At 39.0% G+C, this 21,883-nt stretch overlaps 1 protein-coding gene across 1 annotated transcript in view; it reads right to left on the reverse strand.

Annotated features, from left to right (window-relative positions):
• LOC122114036 (phenylalanine--tRNA ligase, mitochondrial-like) overlaps positions 1–21,883 on the reverse strand; it is a 209,302-nt gene that overhangs the window by 116,224 nt on the left and 71,195 nt on the right. The window contains exon 2 of the mRNA XM_042687149.1: positions 21,667–21,818. Within this exon, the coding sequence (XP_042543083.1) occupies positions 21,667–21,818 (152 nt within the window). The remainder of the gene's footprint in view (positions 1–21,666; positions 21,819–21,883) is intronic.

Here is a 21,883-nt window from a genome sequence, read left to right on the forward strand (position 1 = left end):
TCATGTCAAGACATGAGCTGCAGGGTGAGACTCAGACCTAAGTGAACCCAGGAAGAACATGCTTCCCAAGGAGAACACACCTCATTATGGCTGCCCACCTCTGGGCTTTCAGGACCCAGGGAATCTTTTAGGACAATGTGGGCTGCAGAGGGTTTATGGCCTCCAAAGAGTTGACTCACAGGGCCTGTCTTTCCAGCAGGCTGGGTTCTAAAATGATGAACATCTAGAGCAGCACAAAGCATGTCATATATGGCCTTCTATTCAGGTGTTTATAGCTGCACAAAGTCTTCTTAGCTGGTACTGAAGGGTAGCCTCCAAGGTCTGTGACAGAAGCTGGGGTAAAGCACAGAGGAGGAAGGTTGGTAGATTTTTTTTCTGAACACTTAAAAAAAATCATCTCCTATTCTTCTTCCTGTAGTGCTGGGTTAGATTTCCACACTTAGGAGGAAGACAGGATGTGCTATAATGTCAGTTCTCAGTTCCTGCTTTACATGGGGAAGGAATAACAAGACATTCCAGAAGGCTTTAGAGAATTTTTTTTTTCAGAATAACAGTTTTACATTGGAGGAAGTTATCAGTCCTTAATTCAAGTGATCAAAAGACTTAAGTAATGGATAAGTAACTTTTTAAAAAGACATTATCAGGGAAAGAACATACAGAAGAATACTTTTCAGACTATCCAGACCAATGGAGCTACCATTCTACATTTTCAATGCTCTACAGCAATTAATTTATCCCTCACTAGACAAGAAACAGCATCTCTGTAAAATGTGCAGAACATGTGTATTATAATATAGCAACATATATGCACATATGGGCATACACATATGGAGTATATACACATGCAAATCTATCTACCTGTATATAGGACTGGTGTAAATTCAGGCTCATTTTTTCCTTCCTTCTTTCCTTCTCTTCCTCTCTCTTTTTCTTTCTTCCCCTTACTCCACTCCATCTTCCTCTTTTTCTTTTTTGTGCTTTAACTTGTGGCTTGGGCTTTAACTCAGGGCCTGGGTACCACCCTTAGCTTTTCCCACTCAAGGCCAGTGGCCTATCATTTGAACCAAATCTCTACTGTGGCTTTTTGCTAGGTAGTTGGAGATAGTCTCACAGACTTTTCTTCCCAGCATGACTTCAAACTATTATCTTTAAGACTTAGCCTCCTATGTAACTAAGATTATAGGAGGTGTGAACGACCAGTACCTGATCTTTTTCACTCAGCAAATATTTGATTCCCCAGAACAAGGATGAAAGGAGTTAAGAAAGACAGAAAAAGAAAGAAAGAAAGAAGTTGAGAAAGAAAGAAAAAAGGAAGGAAAGAAAGAAGTAAAGGAAGAAGGAAAGCAAGCAAGAAGTCAAAGGGGGGAGAGAACAAGGGAAGGAGAGAGGGAAGGAAGAAAGATGGGACAGAGAGAGAAGGAGGAAGGAAAGGAGGAAGGGAGACAGAGAGACTGTTTTCTAAGACAGTAGCTTTGCATCATATTTGAAGGTGCTTTCCAGTGGCTGCTACATATGACATCTTTGCTACTTTATGCTTTTTATGGGTGTGTAACTTACGGTTAACCATTTCCAATAAGAGTGTACCCTCTATTAGTCCACTGTCCAATCCTGACTTTCCTTATCTGCTCTTGTTGGTAAGGGAATGCAACTGGAAGGAGGCTTTTCTTATGACAGGTAAGGAAATTCACTGGGTAACTCTGCAAAGAACAGCCCTCCATCAGAGAATCCTGTGGAACTGAATGGAGGGTAAACCTTCCCACACTCTCATTCCATGATGACACATCTCTGTGTATGAGGGAAATGAATGGTGTTGGAAACAGGGTAGCCATCTATACAGCTGTTCATTTTCCTCTCCAAACTCCTTTCCCCATGGGAGAAGGTGTTCTAACTCCAGCCTTTATAAGAGAAGCAGGACAGTGGGGGCTCCGGTGTGAAACCTCTGCACTTAGTATAGCAACTGTGTAAACAAGCCAAGTCTCAGGTTTATCTCACTGACCAGAAGAAAGAAAATCTTTTACTGGCAGTGAGGCCAGCTCTCACCTTCCTGGTGTTCTGCAGGAGATAAAGTAAGTCAAGCTGATGCCCTTTTAGTTCCATCATGACTACTAAATAGTCAGGTGACCCTGCCTGGTGGCAGGGTTAACATACTCCTTATTGTACCAGTACATAACATAGCAAAGAACAGGCATTAAATGGCACACCTGTGTGTATTTGTGTACACACATTCACACGCCTGAGAAAAAAAGTGCCTTCATATGGTATCAGCAAAAACAGACTTGGAAAATTTTTATGAAAAAGGTCAATATTACCTTAGGAATATACTCTAACTTAGTCTAAAGGGATGTGATGGTGTGTGCTTGTCATCATAGCATTTGGGAATACAAGCAGAAGAACATTAAGTTTGTGGCCAGCCTGAGCTATAGGGCAAACCCATTTTTAAATACCTATCTACCTAACTCAACAAAAACAACTCAGTCCAATAATGAATCTGATATAGCAAAATGGAGCCTAACTTGAAAAAAAAATTATTCAGAAATCCACATGTAAAGTGAGAATTTATAGAAGGGGAAGTACGGGAACCACTTAGAGCACTAATGCCCACGAATGGGGGAAAGAAAACAGGTGAGAAGTGCAAAAAACATCCTGATAGGAGACAGCCTATTAATCCCAGCATTCCATAAATACTCAGTTACAAGGAATTTGCCAGAAGTTCCTTGTAACTGAGTGGGGTGACTGAGAATCCAGAAACACACAGGTTATCAAGCTGATAATGCAGCTCTAGCTGCACACTAAATACCATAGACTATGGTTTAAATAGTACTTCAAAGATCTAGGCATTAGCCTAGGACCTGGAAAAGCACAGGGTAGCTGCTCATTTGTGACACAGGGCCCTGACCAATACTTCAGCAGTGACAGTTGGTTTTTAAGGAGGACTTCCCTGGTTGGTCCACAGGCATCATAAATACATTTAAGACACTACATTTCTAAAGCTTTCCCAAAGGCACTGTTCTTACCTGATTTATTTCTAAGTAAAGAACCAAATATAGATTAAGGAAGAGAGAAAATCAGGTCTGGTTCCTGAATTCACAAGGGAACATGGCATTTCTTGGCACCATAAAACTTCCCACAGGGCATTTATGCAAATGGCCAAAGGAAGAAAACCATTTCCCTTTATATAAGCAAATCTACTTCAAATTCTTGAAAATCTCTAGGAGTTTTAAAAAAACTTGTCTGACAGGGTTCCCAGACAATGCACATCTTTAGGAATTCTCTATGAATAGGGGTAAACATTAAAACATTACATACGCAAAAATAATCATAGAGAACAATCTGGTTCTGGTTAAATTTAATTCCCTTGATAAGACAGGAAATGAAAAGCTGGGTGCTGGGAATCTAGTATTCTCTTTAAATATGGTCATTTTCTTATCCACATCCAGTGTTAAGAGTTCACTTATGGTTTAAAATTTTAGAATATTCATTAGATATTGCCAAATAGAAATGCTGACTAAAAGATCAAATAAAACCCGTGTCACATTTCTTTAAAACCCCAGCCCAAAGGAAATAGTTGCTTTTATGAAAATGAGCATAGTAATGCTATTTTAAAACATGTGCAGGAATTGAGTTGCTTGGGGAATTATTTTACCACAGAGCAGATCATGGCCAAATAGTGGTATCTCCTAAAATGACATGTCAATTTCTGGGTGTTCACTTGCTGTATGATGAATGGCTCACTGAACTGTGGATCCAGAAATCAGAAGCATTGCCTATCTTCTACATGGTCCTTCTGCTGATTGAACTCTAGGAAGTGGACTTGGGCTTGAATTAAAATTGAGAAAAAAAGACAGGGCCTACTTTGGCTGCAAAGGTCACCAACCACTGCCCAGCACATACAGGTACCAGCCATGGATGCCAATCTTGCCATTTCTCATGCACTATACTGTGTGTCTCCCTTCTCCTCTCTCCTTTCCATCAGCTACACAGTGTCATCTACAGCCTACAGCATGTACTATCCTTCCAAATATACATAACAAATACACATTTCCTGAAACAGTTATGAGAACTCCCTTCACAGATCTCTAACCTAGCATACCTGTATTCTCTAGCATTCTCTCATCCTACTTTACCATTTTTTTCCTTTTCCTATACAGAACAATTAGAACATCAAAAAGTACTGTTAGTGTTAATCAACTGGAAGACTATTTTGGCTATGAGCACTACACAAATCAATATAACACACAGAACTGTCCCCTGGAGGATATTTAATACTTGTCCTTATTTACAACTGGTTCTTCACAGAAAAACTCACTATTACAATAGTATCATCACCATCATTTACAATAGCTATTGCTTTTTATATATTTGTTTAGTGCCAGATACTGATATTTATTGTTTTGTGCCTTTTAAGATTGCTTCACGGTTAAACCTATCTGATTAAACCTATTTGAAAGACAAAGAAATGGAGGAATTAGGAATAATGACACTCAAAGTCCAATAGCCAAGAAGTGACAAAGCCAGGACCAGGACTCAAGGTGGCCTCCAAAATCCATGCTGTATCCACCACTGTGAAAAGGTTTTCAAAATCCTGTGCAACAACAGATTCCATTTCTTCCAGACAGGACTAGGAAATGGCATGGGCTACTCTGGTATGAAACAGGGTAAAGGCCAACTCTGGACAAGAACAGGTGTACAAGTATATCAAACCACAGATAACTAGGCCTGATATACAAGCTACGGTTGGAAGTATCTTTTAAAAAATATCCAAAATAATTGGTTTCATGTCTTCTGTAAAAGATACACTTAGCCTAAGCAATTCATCTTATAAATAGTATCAAGAAGGTGAATTAACTGTTTAGAATACTGAAGTTTGATCCTCTCAGCTTATAATAGCTGAGAGGTGAATTCAAAATGGAATTGGAAATGAGTAAAAATGTTAGAGCTGACAATACAAAAATATTCAAAATAATTTAAAAAATCCCTATGCCTTAAATACTGTAAAAGACAAGAAAAGGTGGGCTTAGAGATTTATTACAAACATGAGAAAAACGGGCTAGTATTCCATGTATATAAATAGCTTATAGTAATTGATATAAAATGTTAGTACTTAAAAACCAAACAGAAAAGTGGAAAGAAAAGATTTGAGCAATTATAAGAGAAATGGAAATGATTAACAAATGCATAAAAAGATTCTATTTCACTAGTCATAAAAAATGCTCTGATAAATATATGCAAATGAATAAAACTTCTCCATGTCAGAACAGCATTAAAATACTATGTGATACCAGCAAAATCCTTTTAATATATATGTATGTTTCTCTAATACATAAAAAAGACTAAAAAAAGACCGTAAAAACGTGAACTGTGCTTATCTCTGGGTGTAAAATTAGAATTATAAAGATTTTAAATTATATACCTTATATTTTTCTTTTCTAAACTAAAAGCACATTAATTCTAACAATAAAATGCAATATTTTCTATATGTAAGAAAGAAAGAGAAGGAAAGAAAAAATACAAAAAGAATCATTCACTTTAAAGTGGTCAGAGCCAATTAAAAGTTGGGAGTGATAAGTGGTTACTGCCTAGAATATATAAATAACTCTTACAGATCACACATACACACACACATACACACACGTGCATGCATGCACACACAGAGCTTAACAGCTCATCAAAAAAAGACAACCCAATTAAATAGTAAGTAAGAGCCTTGAATGGCCATCTTCAAAGCAGACATATAAATGGCCAACAAACACATGAAAGACGTTGAACATCATTTAATCACAGGGTAATGCAAATATAAACTACAAAGAGATATTCCTAATTTCTACAAATATGAAAGAAAGGGATGGAGGGAAGGAAGGAAAGGAGGGAGAAATGAAAGGTAGGCAGGCAGAAAGACAAGAAGAAAGAAATGACCAGAAGGAAAGGAAGTAAGGAAGAAAGAGAGACAGGCAAGGGTTATTAAGGATATAGAGTCGAACTCTAATGTAAAATCATTCAGATACATATCTGAATGTATATATCTGTTGTATGAAACAATAAAACAACAGGAAGGCTTAAGTATTAATGTTTGCTATACTATAGAGGAAGACTGAAAATATCATACTATATGAAAGAAGCCAGAAAAAAAGATCACCTATATGATTTTATTTTATATAGAATATCTAGAGTAAGGAAATCTATATGTAGAGCACAACACACTATATTCATAGGTAGAACACAACACACTACCACACCAGATTGTGGGGTAGTAATCAGAGGGAACCTGGTTGTACAACACTGTGAATGTACTAAACACACTGACTTGCTCATTTGAAAATGGTAAATTTGTTTTTGTTGTTATTGAATAAATTTCACTTTAAGAAGAAAAAGAACAATCCAGTGCCAGTGGCTCAAACTCTATAACCTAGCTACTTAGGAGCCTGAGAAATGCAATGTAAAAATTGTGATTCTGAGGCAGTCAGGGAGACTTATTTCCAAAAAGTCAGAAGTGAAAGTATGACTTTAATGGTAGAGAGCACTAGCCATGAGACAAAATGATGAGTGAGAGCTTAAGGTCTTGGAGTTCAAGCTCTAGTCAGCATCTGCAGAGAAAGGTAAGGAAAGGAAAGTGAAGGAAAGGGAGGAATTAACTGGAGTGAGAGTTTGTAATGTAGACTTGCAAAACTTTCTCTAGGGTCTGTGACTGTGGATGCAGGGGTAACGTGCAGTAGAATAAGTTCTATCTATGTCTCCTCCTCACACCTACTATGGGTCTCTTGGCTCTCTTTTCCCACAGAATACACCCATGCCATATTTTAACAGTTTCACTTTTTTAATAGGAAGGGTGGTAACATGTTTTACCAATCAATAATGGGGCTTGACCTACAGGCCTGAAGCAACCTCTCTTGACTTTTTCTACTCAAGGCTGGTGTTCTATAACTTGAACAACACCTCTGGCTTTTTTCATGTGATTTGAATATAAGTCTCTGATATTTATTTGCCCAGCTGGCTCACAACCACAATTCTCACATCTCAGCCTCCGGAATAGCAAGGATTACAGGCATAAGACACTGGCCCTGGGGAAATTGGTTTTATTTATTTATTTTTATTATTAATAAGTTTTTTAAATTGTGAAACTACCATACAGAAAGTTTACAATTACATGAGCAAGGTAATGAGCACATTTCTTATCAAGCATTGTTGCCTCCTCCTTTGTTTCCCCTTACCATCCCTGCCCTCCGCCCCCGCCCCCCCGAAATTGGTTTTAAAAATATGCAAAGGTTCAAGTAATAAAGAGATGTGAAGTTTTGAAATTATTCAGGAAGATGTAGATAAAAAAATACAAAGTAGCAAGCATGCAGGATAAACAGTTAAAAAGCGCTAACACAATCAGAAGGACCATAGTTAATAAATGAATAGATTATAATTACTTAGGCTAATTTATATAAAGTAGTATAACAGTGTAATTATAATCCATAAATGCATGCCTGGCCATGCACTATAGGGTCTGGTTTCTCCTGTATACTTGGTTCAGCCCCTGGCCATACAGGACATAATGACAGGGAGGAAGGTTTCCACTCAGAAAGGAGATTGGTGAAGCAGGCACCATCTGGGATCTGAGACATTTGTTCCTTGAGAAATTAACCTTACTATGAAGGTTAAAGGGACCTTGAGGTTTGGTTTTCTATTATCTATTAGAATTTTTCCATCTTGGATATCTATGCTGATCTCTTTACTTATGCTATACTAAGAATAGCTTCTATTGAGACTAGTCTCCTCAAGAATTTGATCTGTTTAATATTGCCAGGTATATTCCTGAATCAGGTATGGCATAATAGTATTTGGATTCATATTTAAATACATCCTCTAAGCAGTAAAAAGGGTATGGTGTTCAACTGGACAAGCTTTCAGTCATTCAGCCTAGGTTAAAAATATTCAAACTCCAATGAACTCATCTGTTTTTCCTGAAATGTATCTCTTGACACATTCTTCTCCTGACCTGCTTCCTCAGCTGAGCAGAGGTCAGGTCTAATTTCAAGAACCATGTCTACTTTTATTGTATTTCGTTTTGGTTCCCAGGAGTGGATACATCTTTTGGAGGTGACAATTCCACACAGCAGGGGAACATATTCCCTCATCATATAAAACAGAACGGAAGTATATGCAATTTTAAGAAGGTTTTTTTTTCTTTTCCCTCATTTGTGCCATTTTAAGAAATGCTGATCCAAGTTTGGTTCAAATTCCATTCACATTTTCAGGTCTTCATTTGCACACATTTTTCTTAAGTTAGAAACACTGGCTCTACTTTATGAAATAAATTTAATAAGGCTTGTCTTAAGTGGGCCATCTCAGTGCTGGGGAGCTCTGGTCTTTAATATATATACCTGAATAAAAATTCTTCCTTAGAGCCAGGCTGTGAGATCCTAGGACCTCAGTTCAAAACTAGCTTGGGCAGGAAAGTCAGTGAGAATCTTATCTCCAATTAACCACCAAAAAGCTAGAAGTGGAAGTGGTAGAACACTAGCCTAGAGCAAAAGAGCTCAAGGATAATAGTGTCTGGGCCCTGAGTTTAAGCTCCAGGACTGGCACCTGCGCACATGCGCACATGAGCATACACGCAAATGTGCACACACACAGATACATACACACAAAGTTTTCCTTAGAATGAGCACTCAAGGAGACCTATCCACAGTCTGCTCCCATCCTGTAAATGATGAATACAATGATAGAAAATAAACACTGGGAAATCACAGAAAGTGAAAGTTCCCTACAGCAATATTCCATGTAACAATTGGTGGCACAGAGCCATAAAGAAGCCAGGTCTACATCCCAGAGTCAGGACCTTTTTGTTCGTTCGTTCCTTCCTTCCTTCCTTCCTTCCTTCCTTCCTTCCTTCCTTCCTTCCTTCCTTCCTTCCTTCCTTCCTTCCTTCCTTCCTTCCTTCCTTCCTCCCTCCCTCCCTCCCTCCCTTCCTCCCTCCCTCCCTCCTTCCCTTCCTTCCTCCCTCCCTCCCTTCCTCTCTCCCTTTTTTCCTCCCTCCCTCTCTCCTCCAATGTTTCTTTGCTCTTTCTTGTAATTCTCAGCCCCCTAAACTTTGTGGAAGTGAAGGGAGAAACTGAAGAAATATAATGATCCAAAGTATTCCTATCAGTACAGAAGTCTTCCACTATAGTTTGAATGTGTCTACAAATGTTCATGCACAGGGTATAGAGGAGCACTCCTGTAAAGCCAAATGCTAGGGAGGCAGAGGCAGGAGATTGTAGACTCCAAGACTACCCAGAGTTACATAAAGGGTTCCAGGACAGCCTGTGATACACAGCAGAAACCTGCCTGAAATAAATAGAAAAACAAACAAAATACAACAAAAGTTCAAATGTTAGAAACTTAATCCCTAAATTTGTATTTGATGTGGGGCCTTTCAGAATTAACCAGGATTAGATGAGGTCATGAGAGTGGAGCTCCAGGATGGCATCAGAAGCTTTCAGAGAAGAGGGAAAGACTGGAGCTGACATGCTTGCTCTATGATATTATAACACAGCACAAGTCCCTTGACAGATTCCTAGCCTCCAGAACTGTAGGAAACAAACCTCTGTCCTAAAGTACCTAATCTCAGGTCTTCCATTTTAGCAGCAGAAAATAGACTAGGACAAGCTTTAGCTCTTTCCAATTTTATTCCCCTCCATACTTTCATTATTACCGTATGGTGGGCCCCCATCTATTTTTGTCTTACACATGCTGCCCAATCTCTTTGGAACTTCTTGACTTCTTCCATATTGAATTCCTATTTGCCTTTCAAGATTCACCTGTTATAGTTATTTGAAATTAATCTTAAGAAAGGGCTTTCCCCTATCTGAAATAATGGTATATTTCTCATTTAAGACACTTTCCACATTAGCTTGCAAATATTTGTGTCTGTCTAGTTGAAGACTATGAGCTCCTTGAGAATAAATACTCCTTCTTTAAAAAAATCTTTTTTATATCTACCACAGACAGCATATACTTAACCTATAGACTTTGTTCAGTAGATGCTCACTGAAATGGATGGGCCACAGACTAACATTATATGGATTCTTAGTTCTTGTAGCTAAGGGGAATGATCTGTTTTAAACTCTTCTTGAACCACCACAACCTCAATCCCATGTGGCTTTAGAGTTCATTAACAAAAAAGTTGACCACTTCAGCCTGCCCATTTCCATAGCAAGAGTCTGTAATGGCACATGTCTTAGAACTCATTGGCCTTAAGTGATAGAGAACCATATCAAACTAATTAACTCAATAGGATGATTATTGATGGCTTGGGGAATCTGAGGAAGGACTAGACACCTAAGTAGGGAGGGCTGTGTGCTGATAGGCCCTGACATAGTGGAACCTGGGATGCTGACATGCCTATACTCCCCATCTCCCCTCACAGTTCCTTGTTTCCTCCTCTTTTCTCTCATGGCTAGAGATGGCTCTTGGTTTTCACTTCTGCCACTGGAAGAAGAACCCAATCTCTTTGGGTTTTAGTCTAAATATTACAAAGAGAAGACTTTTTTTTTTGTTTTGTGCCAGTCCTAGAGCTTGAACTCAGATCCTGGGTGCTGTCCCATAACATTTTTGCTCAAGGCTGGTGCTCTTCTACTTGAGCTATAGCCCTAATCCTGGCTTTTTGGTGGTTAACTGGAAATAAAAGTGTCACAGACTTTCTTGTCTGATCTGGCTTCCAACTGAGTTCCTGAGATCTCAGCCTCCTTGGTAGCTAGTATTACAAGCATCAGCTTACCAGTGCCCAGCCAGAGAGAAGTTTTAAATGCTTGCTTTTCTAGAAAGTTAGTCAAAAGGCAAAGTTCTGCTCTACTAATATACAGGCTCTCCCACTAAGTATATATACATGAGGGAAGAAGCTGCTCTAGCAAAGGATGTTAGCAGTCTATGTCAGAAGGCCTCTTCTGAACTACTTGAAAAAGGATGACTTGTGTGTGCATAGTGGTTGGAAATATCACATATAAGAAACCAAAGGTATTTCTACCTTTCCCATAAAGACATGCTTTTCTTTTCCATGTTCCTTCAAAAATTTTGCTTGCTTTTCATCTGGATTGAAATACATATTTACTTAAAACTAACAAATAAACATACAAACATTATAATCTGACTCACGTGTAGCTTGGAACCAGGGAAATTGCCATATTTAATGAATGCCGGGATAAATAATTATTCTGGTAAAATTTTCTGTAAATGTCTACAGTACAGCTGTTATCTCGTCTATATATAGGTTATCTGCTTAATTCTGGCTATTAGTTTCCTTGCTTGTCTTACTATTGTCAATTTCCTTCAGGAAGAAGCAAAGTCAAGAAAATAGCCAAACGTAGAATCTAAAAACTATTGGAGGGGTTTCTTTCTCCCCCAAGAATTGTAATGCAAAGATGATTCATCTTGTAAAATAGTTATGGAAACCTAAGATTATATGACAACTGTCCTTTTAATTATATGCCCATCTGAAAGATTTTGCCTATGCTGAGCCTCAGTCAGGACTGAAGTAAAATAAGCCTTTATTCACCTGTGTTCACCTGGTGGGGAGCCTATGGGAGACAGTAAGATGGAACTTAGAGCTCAGCTGCTTGACAAAGTGACACCAGAGGGAAAAGGCACAGATCTACATAGATCTGGATAGGATACCAGAAGGGATCCTACTAGTGTGCCCCATGGACCCAATGAGAGTCACCATTACATGCAGAAGAGATATTCTTGTTTGACAAATCCTCTAGAGTTTCCAGAAATATTTATGGGAACTCTATAGGAAACAGATTCTTGTGACTTGGTAAGTTATAACACATGATGGAAATCTCAGCATGAATATAAGGTATGCTCGTTGTTACCAACTGTCTGGTGACGTCTGAGATGGAACTCAATTCCCAAGTAGCTGACTAATGCCTTTTATGTGTCACAGGTGGCTCCCAGTGAAAAGTAGGGAACCTGTATATGTCCCACTTTGTCTCAAAATATCCTGCTCTTTTTCCTGTAAATACCATAGGACATTCTATCTTGATTTTTCTCACTAGACATCCAACTAAATTCCAATCATAACAAAGATTTCCCTGGCTCCAAAGTACATGTGGATAAGTAGGTCACTGGGAAGCCATGAAGAGAAAACAGAAAACAAGTGGAGGCCCTTGAAAAGACATGTTGGTTCTTGGACTTCCTTTTTTAAAATTTTATTATATATTTTTTAATTGTGAAAATACCATACAGAGGGGTTACAATTACACGAACAAGGTAATAAGTACATTTCCTATCAAGCATTGTTGCCTCCTCCTTTGTTTCCCCTTACCATCCCTTTCCTTCCTCCTCCACTGCCCCCTCCTTACCCACTGTGCCAAAATTGTAAAGTTCCTTTTTCAACATATTGTCTTGTACATCTCATTGTTGCAATGGGTCCACCTGTATCCCTATTTAAACGATTTGTTTTTTCCCTTCCCCTCCACAAACTATACCAACATCAAATACAGTGAAAATGGGGGTTATACCGTGGGGAGGGACATACAAAGCACTAAAAAAAATCTTATAAATATGTTAGAAGCAATAGCAAGAAAGAAAAACCATTTGAGTCCTTATCTTGGGGTTCATTTTGCCTAACATCAACTTATCTGACCTTTTCTGCTTGTCTCAGACATATACTAGTTATTGCAAATAAAGGAAACCATGGGACCTATGTTTCTTTGGGCTTGGCTTACTTCACTTAATATGATTTTTTCCAAGTCTTTCCATTTCCTAACAAATGGGTTCTTGGACTTTCTAACCAGCCTCCTTCTCCCATCCCAAACTCAGCCTCATTTCAGTCTCTAAGCTCAATCTGCATACTAAGGAGATGAGCAGGAGCGCCATCCAGTCTTTTTTTTTTTTTAAATTTTTTATTGTGAAAATACCACACAGAGGGGTTACAATTACATGGGCAAGGTAATGAGTACATTTCTTATCAGGCATTGTTGCCTCCTCCTTTGTTTCTCCTTCCCATCCCTTCTCATTTCCCCTCCCTCCCCCCGCCTGGCCAAAGTTGTACAGTTCATCTTTCAACATAACGACTTGTACATCTCATTGTTGCAATGGGTCCACCTGTATCCCTATTTAAACGGTTTGTTTTTGCCCTTCCCCTCCACAAATTATACTAACATCAAATACAATGAAAGAGGGGGTTATATACCGTGGGGGAGGGACATACAAAGCAACATAGAAATCATCTTATAAATATGTTAGAAACAATAGCAAGAAAGAAAAAAAAAATCTGAGTCCTTATCTTGGGGTTCATTTTGCTTAACATCAACTTATCTGACCATTTCTGCTTGTCTCAGACATATACTAGTTATTGCAAATAAGGGATACCATGGGACCTATGTTTCTTTGGGCCTGGCTTACTTCACTTCATATAATTTTTTCCAAGTCTTTCCATTTCCTAACAAATGGGACAATGTCATTCTTTCTGATGGAGGCATAGAATTCCATTGTGTATATACCACATTTTCTTGATCCATTCATATACTAAGGGGCATCGGGGTTGGTTCCATATCTTAGCTATGGTAAATAATGCTGCAATAAACATAGTTGTGCTGGTAGCTTTAGTATGGCCTTGTTTGTGATCATTTGGGTAAATGACCAAAAGTGGGATTGCTGGAGGATGGCCAATAGACACATGAAGAAATGCTCAACTTCTCTAGGGATAAAATAAATGCAAATCCACTCAGTCTTAAGGATAATTCTGTTGTAATGTCAGAATTCCAATCCTAGGAATTAACCTGGCTTCTGCATTGCTCTGTCTTACAAAAGGATTTCACCAGCGGCTGAATTACTGAATCTGAAGCCCAATTTCTCTGTGACCCCTTGTCTGCCCATTACTTCTACAGTTTTGCTGACTTCTTGGCCATATACCAAACACCCCTAAGAAGACAATTGTGGGTGCCATGTGTACCATCAGCTACCATCTGTGCACACTATCAGTCCACATTTTGGAATTACTCTCATCCCTATAGGTACTTTTCCTCTGCCATCCTTGATGTACCTTCCTGGCTGCCACCTCAGCCTCTCTTATGACCAGTTCAGGGAAAATAATCAGCCCAACACTCTTAAGGGCTCCCTAACCTACATGGTTATCTGAGTTGTGCCCCTGATCTTGTTTCATGCTGAAGCCCAGCTTGTTGTATGTTGCACAGGAGGACTAGAGAGGTGAGGCCTAAGTTCTGTCAGACCCATTTTTGCTGTTCAGGAAATTGTTCAAGGGTGACCTGAACAGATAGTAGGTCTCACCTGCATATATTTGAGAGTATTAATTACTTTACATGCATATTTGGATAGTGAACTCTAGATTCATTATTAGGATTAATTGTTCTTCTGGGGTTTCATCTAAATTCACAAACCTCTCAGATCCTAAGGTCAATTCATTATTGCCTGTGATGGTTGTGGCATATTCAAGTCTGAGATATCTATGTGATAGGAGGGACAGATCATTGATGAATTAGACAGTGGTGAAGACAGGGACAGGAAGACTCTCACTGCTGGCTAAGAACATCAAACTTGGGGAATACTCATAGAAAGTAAGTCATTTTGTAAACTGAGGTACAAATTAAAAAACCCAAGTCAGGTGCTGGTGCCTCATACCTGTAATCCTAGCTACATAGGAAGCTGAGATCTGAGGATCGCAATTCAAAGCCAGCCTGAGCAAGAAAAGTCCGTGAGACTCTGAACTCCAATAAACTACCAGAAAACCGGAAGTGGCGCTGTGGCTCAACTGGTAAAGCACTAGCCTTGAGTGGAAGAGCTCAGAGACAGCGCCCAGTCTGAGAGTTCAAGCCCCAGGAATGGCCAAATCAAATCAAATCAAATAAAAACCCAAACAACTTAATATCTCATTCATCATTGTCCAGAATTATAGAGTAAGCACTTCCCCTCTCCCTCCAAATTCTGCTGGTGATCCTGTGAGTCGTTTTCCTTCCTAGGTAATTCTTGGTGTGCATATTACCTTGCTTTCATCTGACCAGCTATCAGGAAAGGGACATGGAACATAAAGGATGTAAGTTACTCTTATGTAGAAAAAAGCATCTGAGACTGGTAATTTACTTGCTTATTTTTTAATTAGTGTACATTACTTGTCCAAGAGGGTTTTGTGTTGTTTCTACAGACATGTACCACATACTTTGAATTATTAGCTCCTTTGATTATGTCGTTAACTCCTCTTCTTCCCTCTTTTTCAGGCAATATTTAGTGGGTTTTCTTATATTATCTTCATAATACATATATGCATATGTGTATATGTATAAGGTACTTTTGATCAATTCACTCTAGTACTTTTTTATTTCCTCCTCCTCCTCTCACTGATATGCTCCCCCCAGTCACCCATTTATACTCATCATCATCATCATCATCATCATCACCACCACCACCACCATCACCACCACCACCATCATCATTATTATTTCAGGTCTATATTCCACAAATGAGTAAATACATGATATTTGGATTTTTGAACATGGCCTATTTTCCTCAACATGACAATCTCCACTTCCATCTATTTTCCAACAAATGACATATTCTATTCCGTTATGGCTAAGAATACTCTGTATGTGTACATAATACTTTATTATGCATACACACTTCATTTTTTTCAGTCCATTCATTATAAGTTGGGCACGTAGCTGATTCTGGACTTGATTACTGTGAATTTGGCTATTGCTTCTCTAAACATGATTGTGCGGGCATCTCTCTTTTCTGTGGAGTTGTGCTCCTTTGGATATATGCCCAAGAGTAGAATAGTAGAGTCATAAAAAAATAAATAATGTAACAAGTAAATGGCCAAATGACTACCAGAAGTACACTATCAGAAGTACAAATGATTAATAAATGCTTGAATAAACATTTAACATCCCTAGCCATAATGGAAATGCAAGTCCAAACTATGCTGAGATTCCATCTCACCCCAGTCAGAGTGGCAGTCAACAAGCAAACAAGCAACAACAAGTGCTGAACGAGGATGCAGAGGGAAAGCACCCCTCATGCACTGTTTGTGGGGATATAAACCAGTATAACCACTATGGAAATCAGCATGGAGATTCATCAAAAAGCTAAAAATAGGTCTACCTATAACGCTAGGTAATTCATTTTTTAAAAAATTTATTTGGCTCATGGCTTTGTAGGCTGGGGATCTCTAGATGGGATGGCTAAATCTAGTGAATGCTGTGTACTGTTCCATGCATGACAGAAAACTGGAGAGGAAGAAGGAACATGAGGAAGGATCACATGGCAAGCCAGGAAGCAAGGGAAAGCTGAGGAGTCTAGACTTGCTTCACAATAACCTACTATTGCTATAAAGAACTTGACCGCCAGATAGTATTCCATCTACTTATGAGGGCTCTAGCCTATGACCCAAAATACCTTCCACAAGACACATCTTCAACTCTGTTGCATAAAGGAATCTCCCATGAGATTTTTTTTTATTGTAAAGGTGATGTACAGAGGGGTTACAGTTATGTAACTAAGGAAATGAGTACAATTCTTGTCGAACAGTGTTAAGACCTCCCTCATCTTCTCCTGCTTTCTCTCCCTCCCACCCCCCCACCCCCGCAAGTTGTGAAGTTCATTTCCAATACTGTCTTGTGAGTATTGCTGTTGTATTGGTTCACACTTTGTCCTTTTTCTGTGTCCTTTATTCTATGATTCTTTTTCCTGTCCCTAAATCAGATAAGCTTATATATAAGACAGAGGGTATCAAAAGAAAACAGTGACAACAAATAAACCAAAGGAAAAAAAAAACAAAGAAATAACTGCAAACAGCACACTAAAAACCACCACCACCTCAAAACCCTCTTGTTTCTGTATCTTGGAGTTCATTTCAATTAATATCATTTCATATGGTCGTATGTACACAGCTACTGAGCTATTGTAATCCTCTGCTAGAACTACCCTAGGCATATACTAATTATTACAAATGAGAGAAACCATGGAGCCTATGTTTCTTTGGGTCTGGCTTACTTCACTTAATGTGATTTTCCTCCCAGGTCTTTCCATTTCTTTATGAATGGGGTGATGAGACTTGGTAGGTATAAATCATAATCAAAGCAGAGCATCTTGCATCTTGGAAAAATGGCATATGATCTCCATACTTGCAAAAGGTACATGAGATGCTAAGAAAATATCAAAAAACGACGTGAAAACTGCCAACTGGAAGCCAAAGAAGAAAGGGTGGCTTTGTTATGAACTTTCCAAAGGTGTAGCCTACCAAATCACTACAAATGCAGCTGATTATGTACTTGGCTTCTTTCCTGGCCTCACTCTGGGCCAGCAGGGAAGAGGCACATCTCTGCTAGAAGAAGAGATGCTTCTCCTGGGGACCAGTCCATGTAATGTTGAATATAATCCCAAAGTATCCTTCAGAAAATGATGATGTGGTAGGAGACCAGGCAGAATAAGAGGTTCAGGGCATAAGCTTACTTTAATTGTCTAACACTGGTAGCAAATAGGCCTGCTGTATAAATAGTACTGAGAAGCCCTTCTCTCTTGAAAGCTGCAGAAAGAAGGCTTGGGGAAAGACAGAAAACAGAAAAAAACTAAAATCTAGGTTAAAAATAGTTCTTTAGAATTGCTTTCTAGGCTGTGTGAACTACAACAAAGTTCTACTTCTGCTACCAGCATTGCAATAAAAACGAAAAAAGAAGGGGAGAGAGACAGGAGAGTTCAAAAGCAGATCTAGCTGCCTTTGGTCATCTCCTTGGTCCTGCAGGCTGCTAATTTCAAGGGAATCTCTGAGAAGCTCCCTGAATTCAGGATGCTGTTGAGATTAGTTGCTGCTGGCTTTCTAACTTAAAAGATTGGGAGATCTTTAAGTTCAGATAACTGCATTTATTTGGCTGCATGAAAAGAAAGAAGACTGGAAGCTGTGTGCCAGTGGCTCATGTCTGTAATCCTAGCTACTCAGGAGGCTGAGATCTGAGGATCAAGGTTCAAAGCCAGCCGGGCAGGAAAGTCCGTGAGACTATCTCCAATAAACCACTAGAAAACCGGAAGAGGCGCTGTGGCTCAAGTGGTAGAGCGCTCTCGCCTTGAGCTGAAGAGCTGAGGGACAGTGCCCAGGCCCAGAGTTCAAGCCCTACAACCAACGGAAAAAAAAAAAAAAAAGAAAGAAAGAAGACTGGAAATAATTTAGAAACCAGAACCAGCATCCCACATGACACAGTACATAGCGTTTTCTCAATCCAGGACTAAGGGGACCAATCACATTGGCTGTGTAGATCTGCTGATCAGTATCAATGTCACTTTGCAAGGTGTGTTAATTTTTTTTTCAGATTAAATATTTCCTCCCTAAGTCATAGGAAGAACACACATTTTTTCTTCTGAGTCTCATTCTGCTTCCCCTCATTACCAGAACTTCCAGTCATATGTACTGAGCTGCCAGATCCAAGATCCTTGGGCTGTACAGAGGTGCTTCTTTATTTTAACACACAAGTAAGCATGGTATCTCACACCTGTAAATTTCATCAAGCTGATCATACACACATACACATACATACACACACATGCACAGACACATACACAATATATAGACATTAGATATATTTTAGACGTAACATCCATATATGTGACAGAATATGTGATCTTTGTCCTGAGGCTGACTTACTTTGCTGACTATGTTTCCACATCCACTCATTTCCCTGCAAATGACATAGTTTCATTTTTCTCTGGGACCCTTTGGACAATTAACACACAGAATAACAAACAATAACATTAGAAAGTTGAAGTGTGTCCAGATTAGGATATAAGTAGGAGTGAGGGGGTAGGGGAAGTAAACAGAGCAGAGGAAGGAGGGTGAATAGTCATAATGATCTATGTACTATGTGAAAATGGAACAAAGATACTCCATGTCACTGATGCCGTGAGAGGTGATTTTTGAATAATTGTTCTCAACTTTCATTTAAAATAGTCTTCTTAGAAGGACTTCAATAAGTTCACCTCTCATCCTTTAGTATGGAGCTGTGTGTACAGACCGAATAATAGAAGTATTTCTGATACAATCCAATGCAATTTTATATTTTAATGGCTTCTGTGTGTTTGGTCTTTCCGGGTAGGTTTCCCTACCACACAATATCTCTACTTCCCATGCTAGCCAGTGTTTTCCTCCATCAATATCTTCTACAGTCAAAAATGTTCAGGTTCACCCCTTCCACATCTACCACTCCCTACCTACCCCATACCCAGTGCAATGGAACTTCCACTTCCTAGGTTCTTAAAACTCTCTACAACCTTGTACATTCTGTTATTTCCAGTCTGCAAGGGGTTACCTTACTATTAACACAAGGAATGAGAGTATAAGGGCTAGAACTAAGGCCATATCAGTAAGCAAGAAACTATAAGCTAAAACTAAGAATAAATCCTGATTCTTCATCCAGAAGCTTTCCGGTATACTAACAAGAATGGAAAAGGAAAATACAAATCACATGCCTTTGGCATACTAGGTTGTACTTAACAATTCATTTTGTTCTAATATTTTATGTCCTATATACAAGTAAAATCAAGACTCAGTTTCCTATGGAGACTCATGGAAATTTCTCTTCTAGACAAAAACCCAGAGCTAAATTGGCACTCTATAGTGTCAGGAACCCAAAATACCCCACACATTCTCTTTTCTGTAAAAGTGGGAGACAGATATTGTCTGCAAGCTCCAAAATATATTTACAGGCCAAAAGCAGCAGAGATAAAGTAGAAGCCAAATGGGAGGAACTGAATGGGAGGAACTGAAGGAAAGAAGCATAGAGTGACACACTTCAGAAGTCCCTAGCAAAAATACATTTTTGTTCAGAGCTAGGGATTATGATCTGAAGTGCAAGGCAAGTCTCTACCAGTGAGTACTGATATTGGTGTAAGTAAGGGGAGATTTTCTATAGATTGCCAGGGAAGCACACTAGACCAAAGAGATGAGCCAATTTTAAAGACAGAGTTGGTTTCTTAAGCCTTAGGCCTAAGGTTGTAAAAACAAGGTAATATGAGCCTACTGCCCATTACTCACACCTGTAATCCTAGTTAGGAGGCTGAGATCTGAGGATTGTGGTTTGAAGGCAGCCAGGTCAGGAAAGTCTATGAAAATTTTATCTCCAATTAACCACCAAAAGTAAGAGTGAAGCAATGGTAGAGAGCTACCCTTGAGTGAAAAAGCTGAGTGAAAACTCAGTTCCTGAGTTCAAGCCACAGTAGTTGAACAAAACAACAACAATAACAAAAAGGATAATGGCCTCCCTTCCAGGCCAGCTTCCAACCATTCTTACCAACCTGTACAAATAGCAGGTCCAGGAAACACAATACATTCTAACACAAGTGACCCAAAGGCAATCATATGAATACTATTCATATTCAACTAGAAGAGTGAAAAAGAAAATGAGGCCAGTAGTAGAAAACTTACTAGCAGGAATACCACAGAAAAATGTTGCCATTGAAATTCCTAGCTACTATGCAACGATTTGTTAAAACTAAGTGAAGCAATATTTCTACGAAGGATTATACAATAGCATTTTGGAAAGACAAAAGAGGAAATTTTCAATGTGCATGGAGTTAGCAGGGTTAGTTTCTACTAGTCCTTGAGTAACTTTGTTAGTAGATAATAAACTTGAATCAGTCATCTAGATAACTGTGGAACTTGAGACAAAGAGCAGTGCACTGAGGGTCTTTATCTAGGGTAAGAAGACTTAAAAAGCAAAGAAAGGAGGCAAAAAGGAAAAAAAAAAAAAGGATGACAGGATAAAATGAGGAGATCCTACCCTGACGGTGTGACCTACCTGTTTATGTCAAGAGGGCAGATAGTCAGCCCAGACTTGGTGATTGCTCCTCCTTCAAGAGGTGGTAATAAAAGAGACATTTAAGCTAACAAGTCAGATCACACTACTCCCTTCTCCTTTTCTCATATAACCCTAATTATACTAGGGTTGCAGACTTGGCTCACTCTTGTCCTCCCTGACCCACAAACACATCTCTGCCCCATTGAAGTCTCTTTTCAGCCTGTAGATAGTACATGCCATAGTCCCCAAAGATTGACACCTGCCTTCTGGGTGTTCCTTCCTTATTCCTTCACTATGCAGCAGACATTTTCCATGCCCCAACAAGCCTGGCTGGGTTCTAAGTGAAATCAGCCTATGATGACATCCAATGTATTTTCCCCTCATTGTACTTCAAATGCACGTGATTATTCAATATCTGATCTGCCCATAAGACTGTACATACTACAAGTTGGTAGATCTTATCTGATTAGAGCACAGTTAAGTCCTAGGAAATGCTGTAGGTTGGGTCACAAGGGAATTGTTTACAAAATATTCTCCAAGAAACTAATGAAGCAGCTCCCTTCCTCACATCCCCATATTCTTCTTTCTGGGCCTAGTCTCCTGTCTCTTTCTTTCATACCCAGGATGTGATATGGTAAGAAACTACTTCGAAAAACAATACCAAAATATGAACCATCTTTAGAATAGTCTGAGTAATACACTTCACTAAGACAGAAAAAAATGCACTTTAGAATGTTTCAAAGATGACTGATATAAGAGCTTTCTCATAAGTTAATATGTTCACTTGGAATTCAGAAGACATTGTTTCAGATGCCTTGGGTTATAGCAAAAATTTATTGTATGTTTCTATAGGCTATTTGTCACACAGATAGTAAAGGATGAAATCAGAAAGCTTTTCACTTACTTTGGATGCTCAAATGTGTCTATGAGATCAACCTTTTCCACCAGGTCTCCTCCGATTGTTCGGACTAAATCATAGAAATCGTTCTCTGCGTAATTCTCAGAGGGCAACCAGAATGAAATGTCATTTGTCACAGCAGGGTATTTGCTAAGAGGCTAAGAAAACAAGAGAAGAAAAAAATTATGTGGACTTGTTGGATGGATGAGAATATGTTTTTCAT

This window comes from Dipodomys spectabilis, unplaced genomic scaffold (assembly GCF_019054845.1).
Source record: "Dipodomys spectabilis isolate Male_0828 unplaced genomic scaffold, ASM1905484v1 ptg000104l, whole genome shotgun sequence".
Classification (NCBI taxonomy): Eukaryota; Metazoa; Chordata; class Mammalia; order Rodentia; family Heteromyidae; genus Dipodomys; species Dipodomys spectabilis.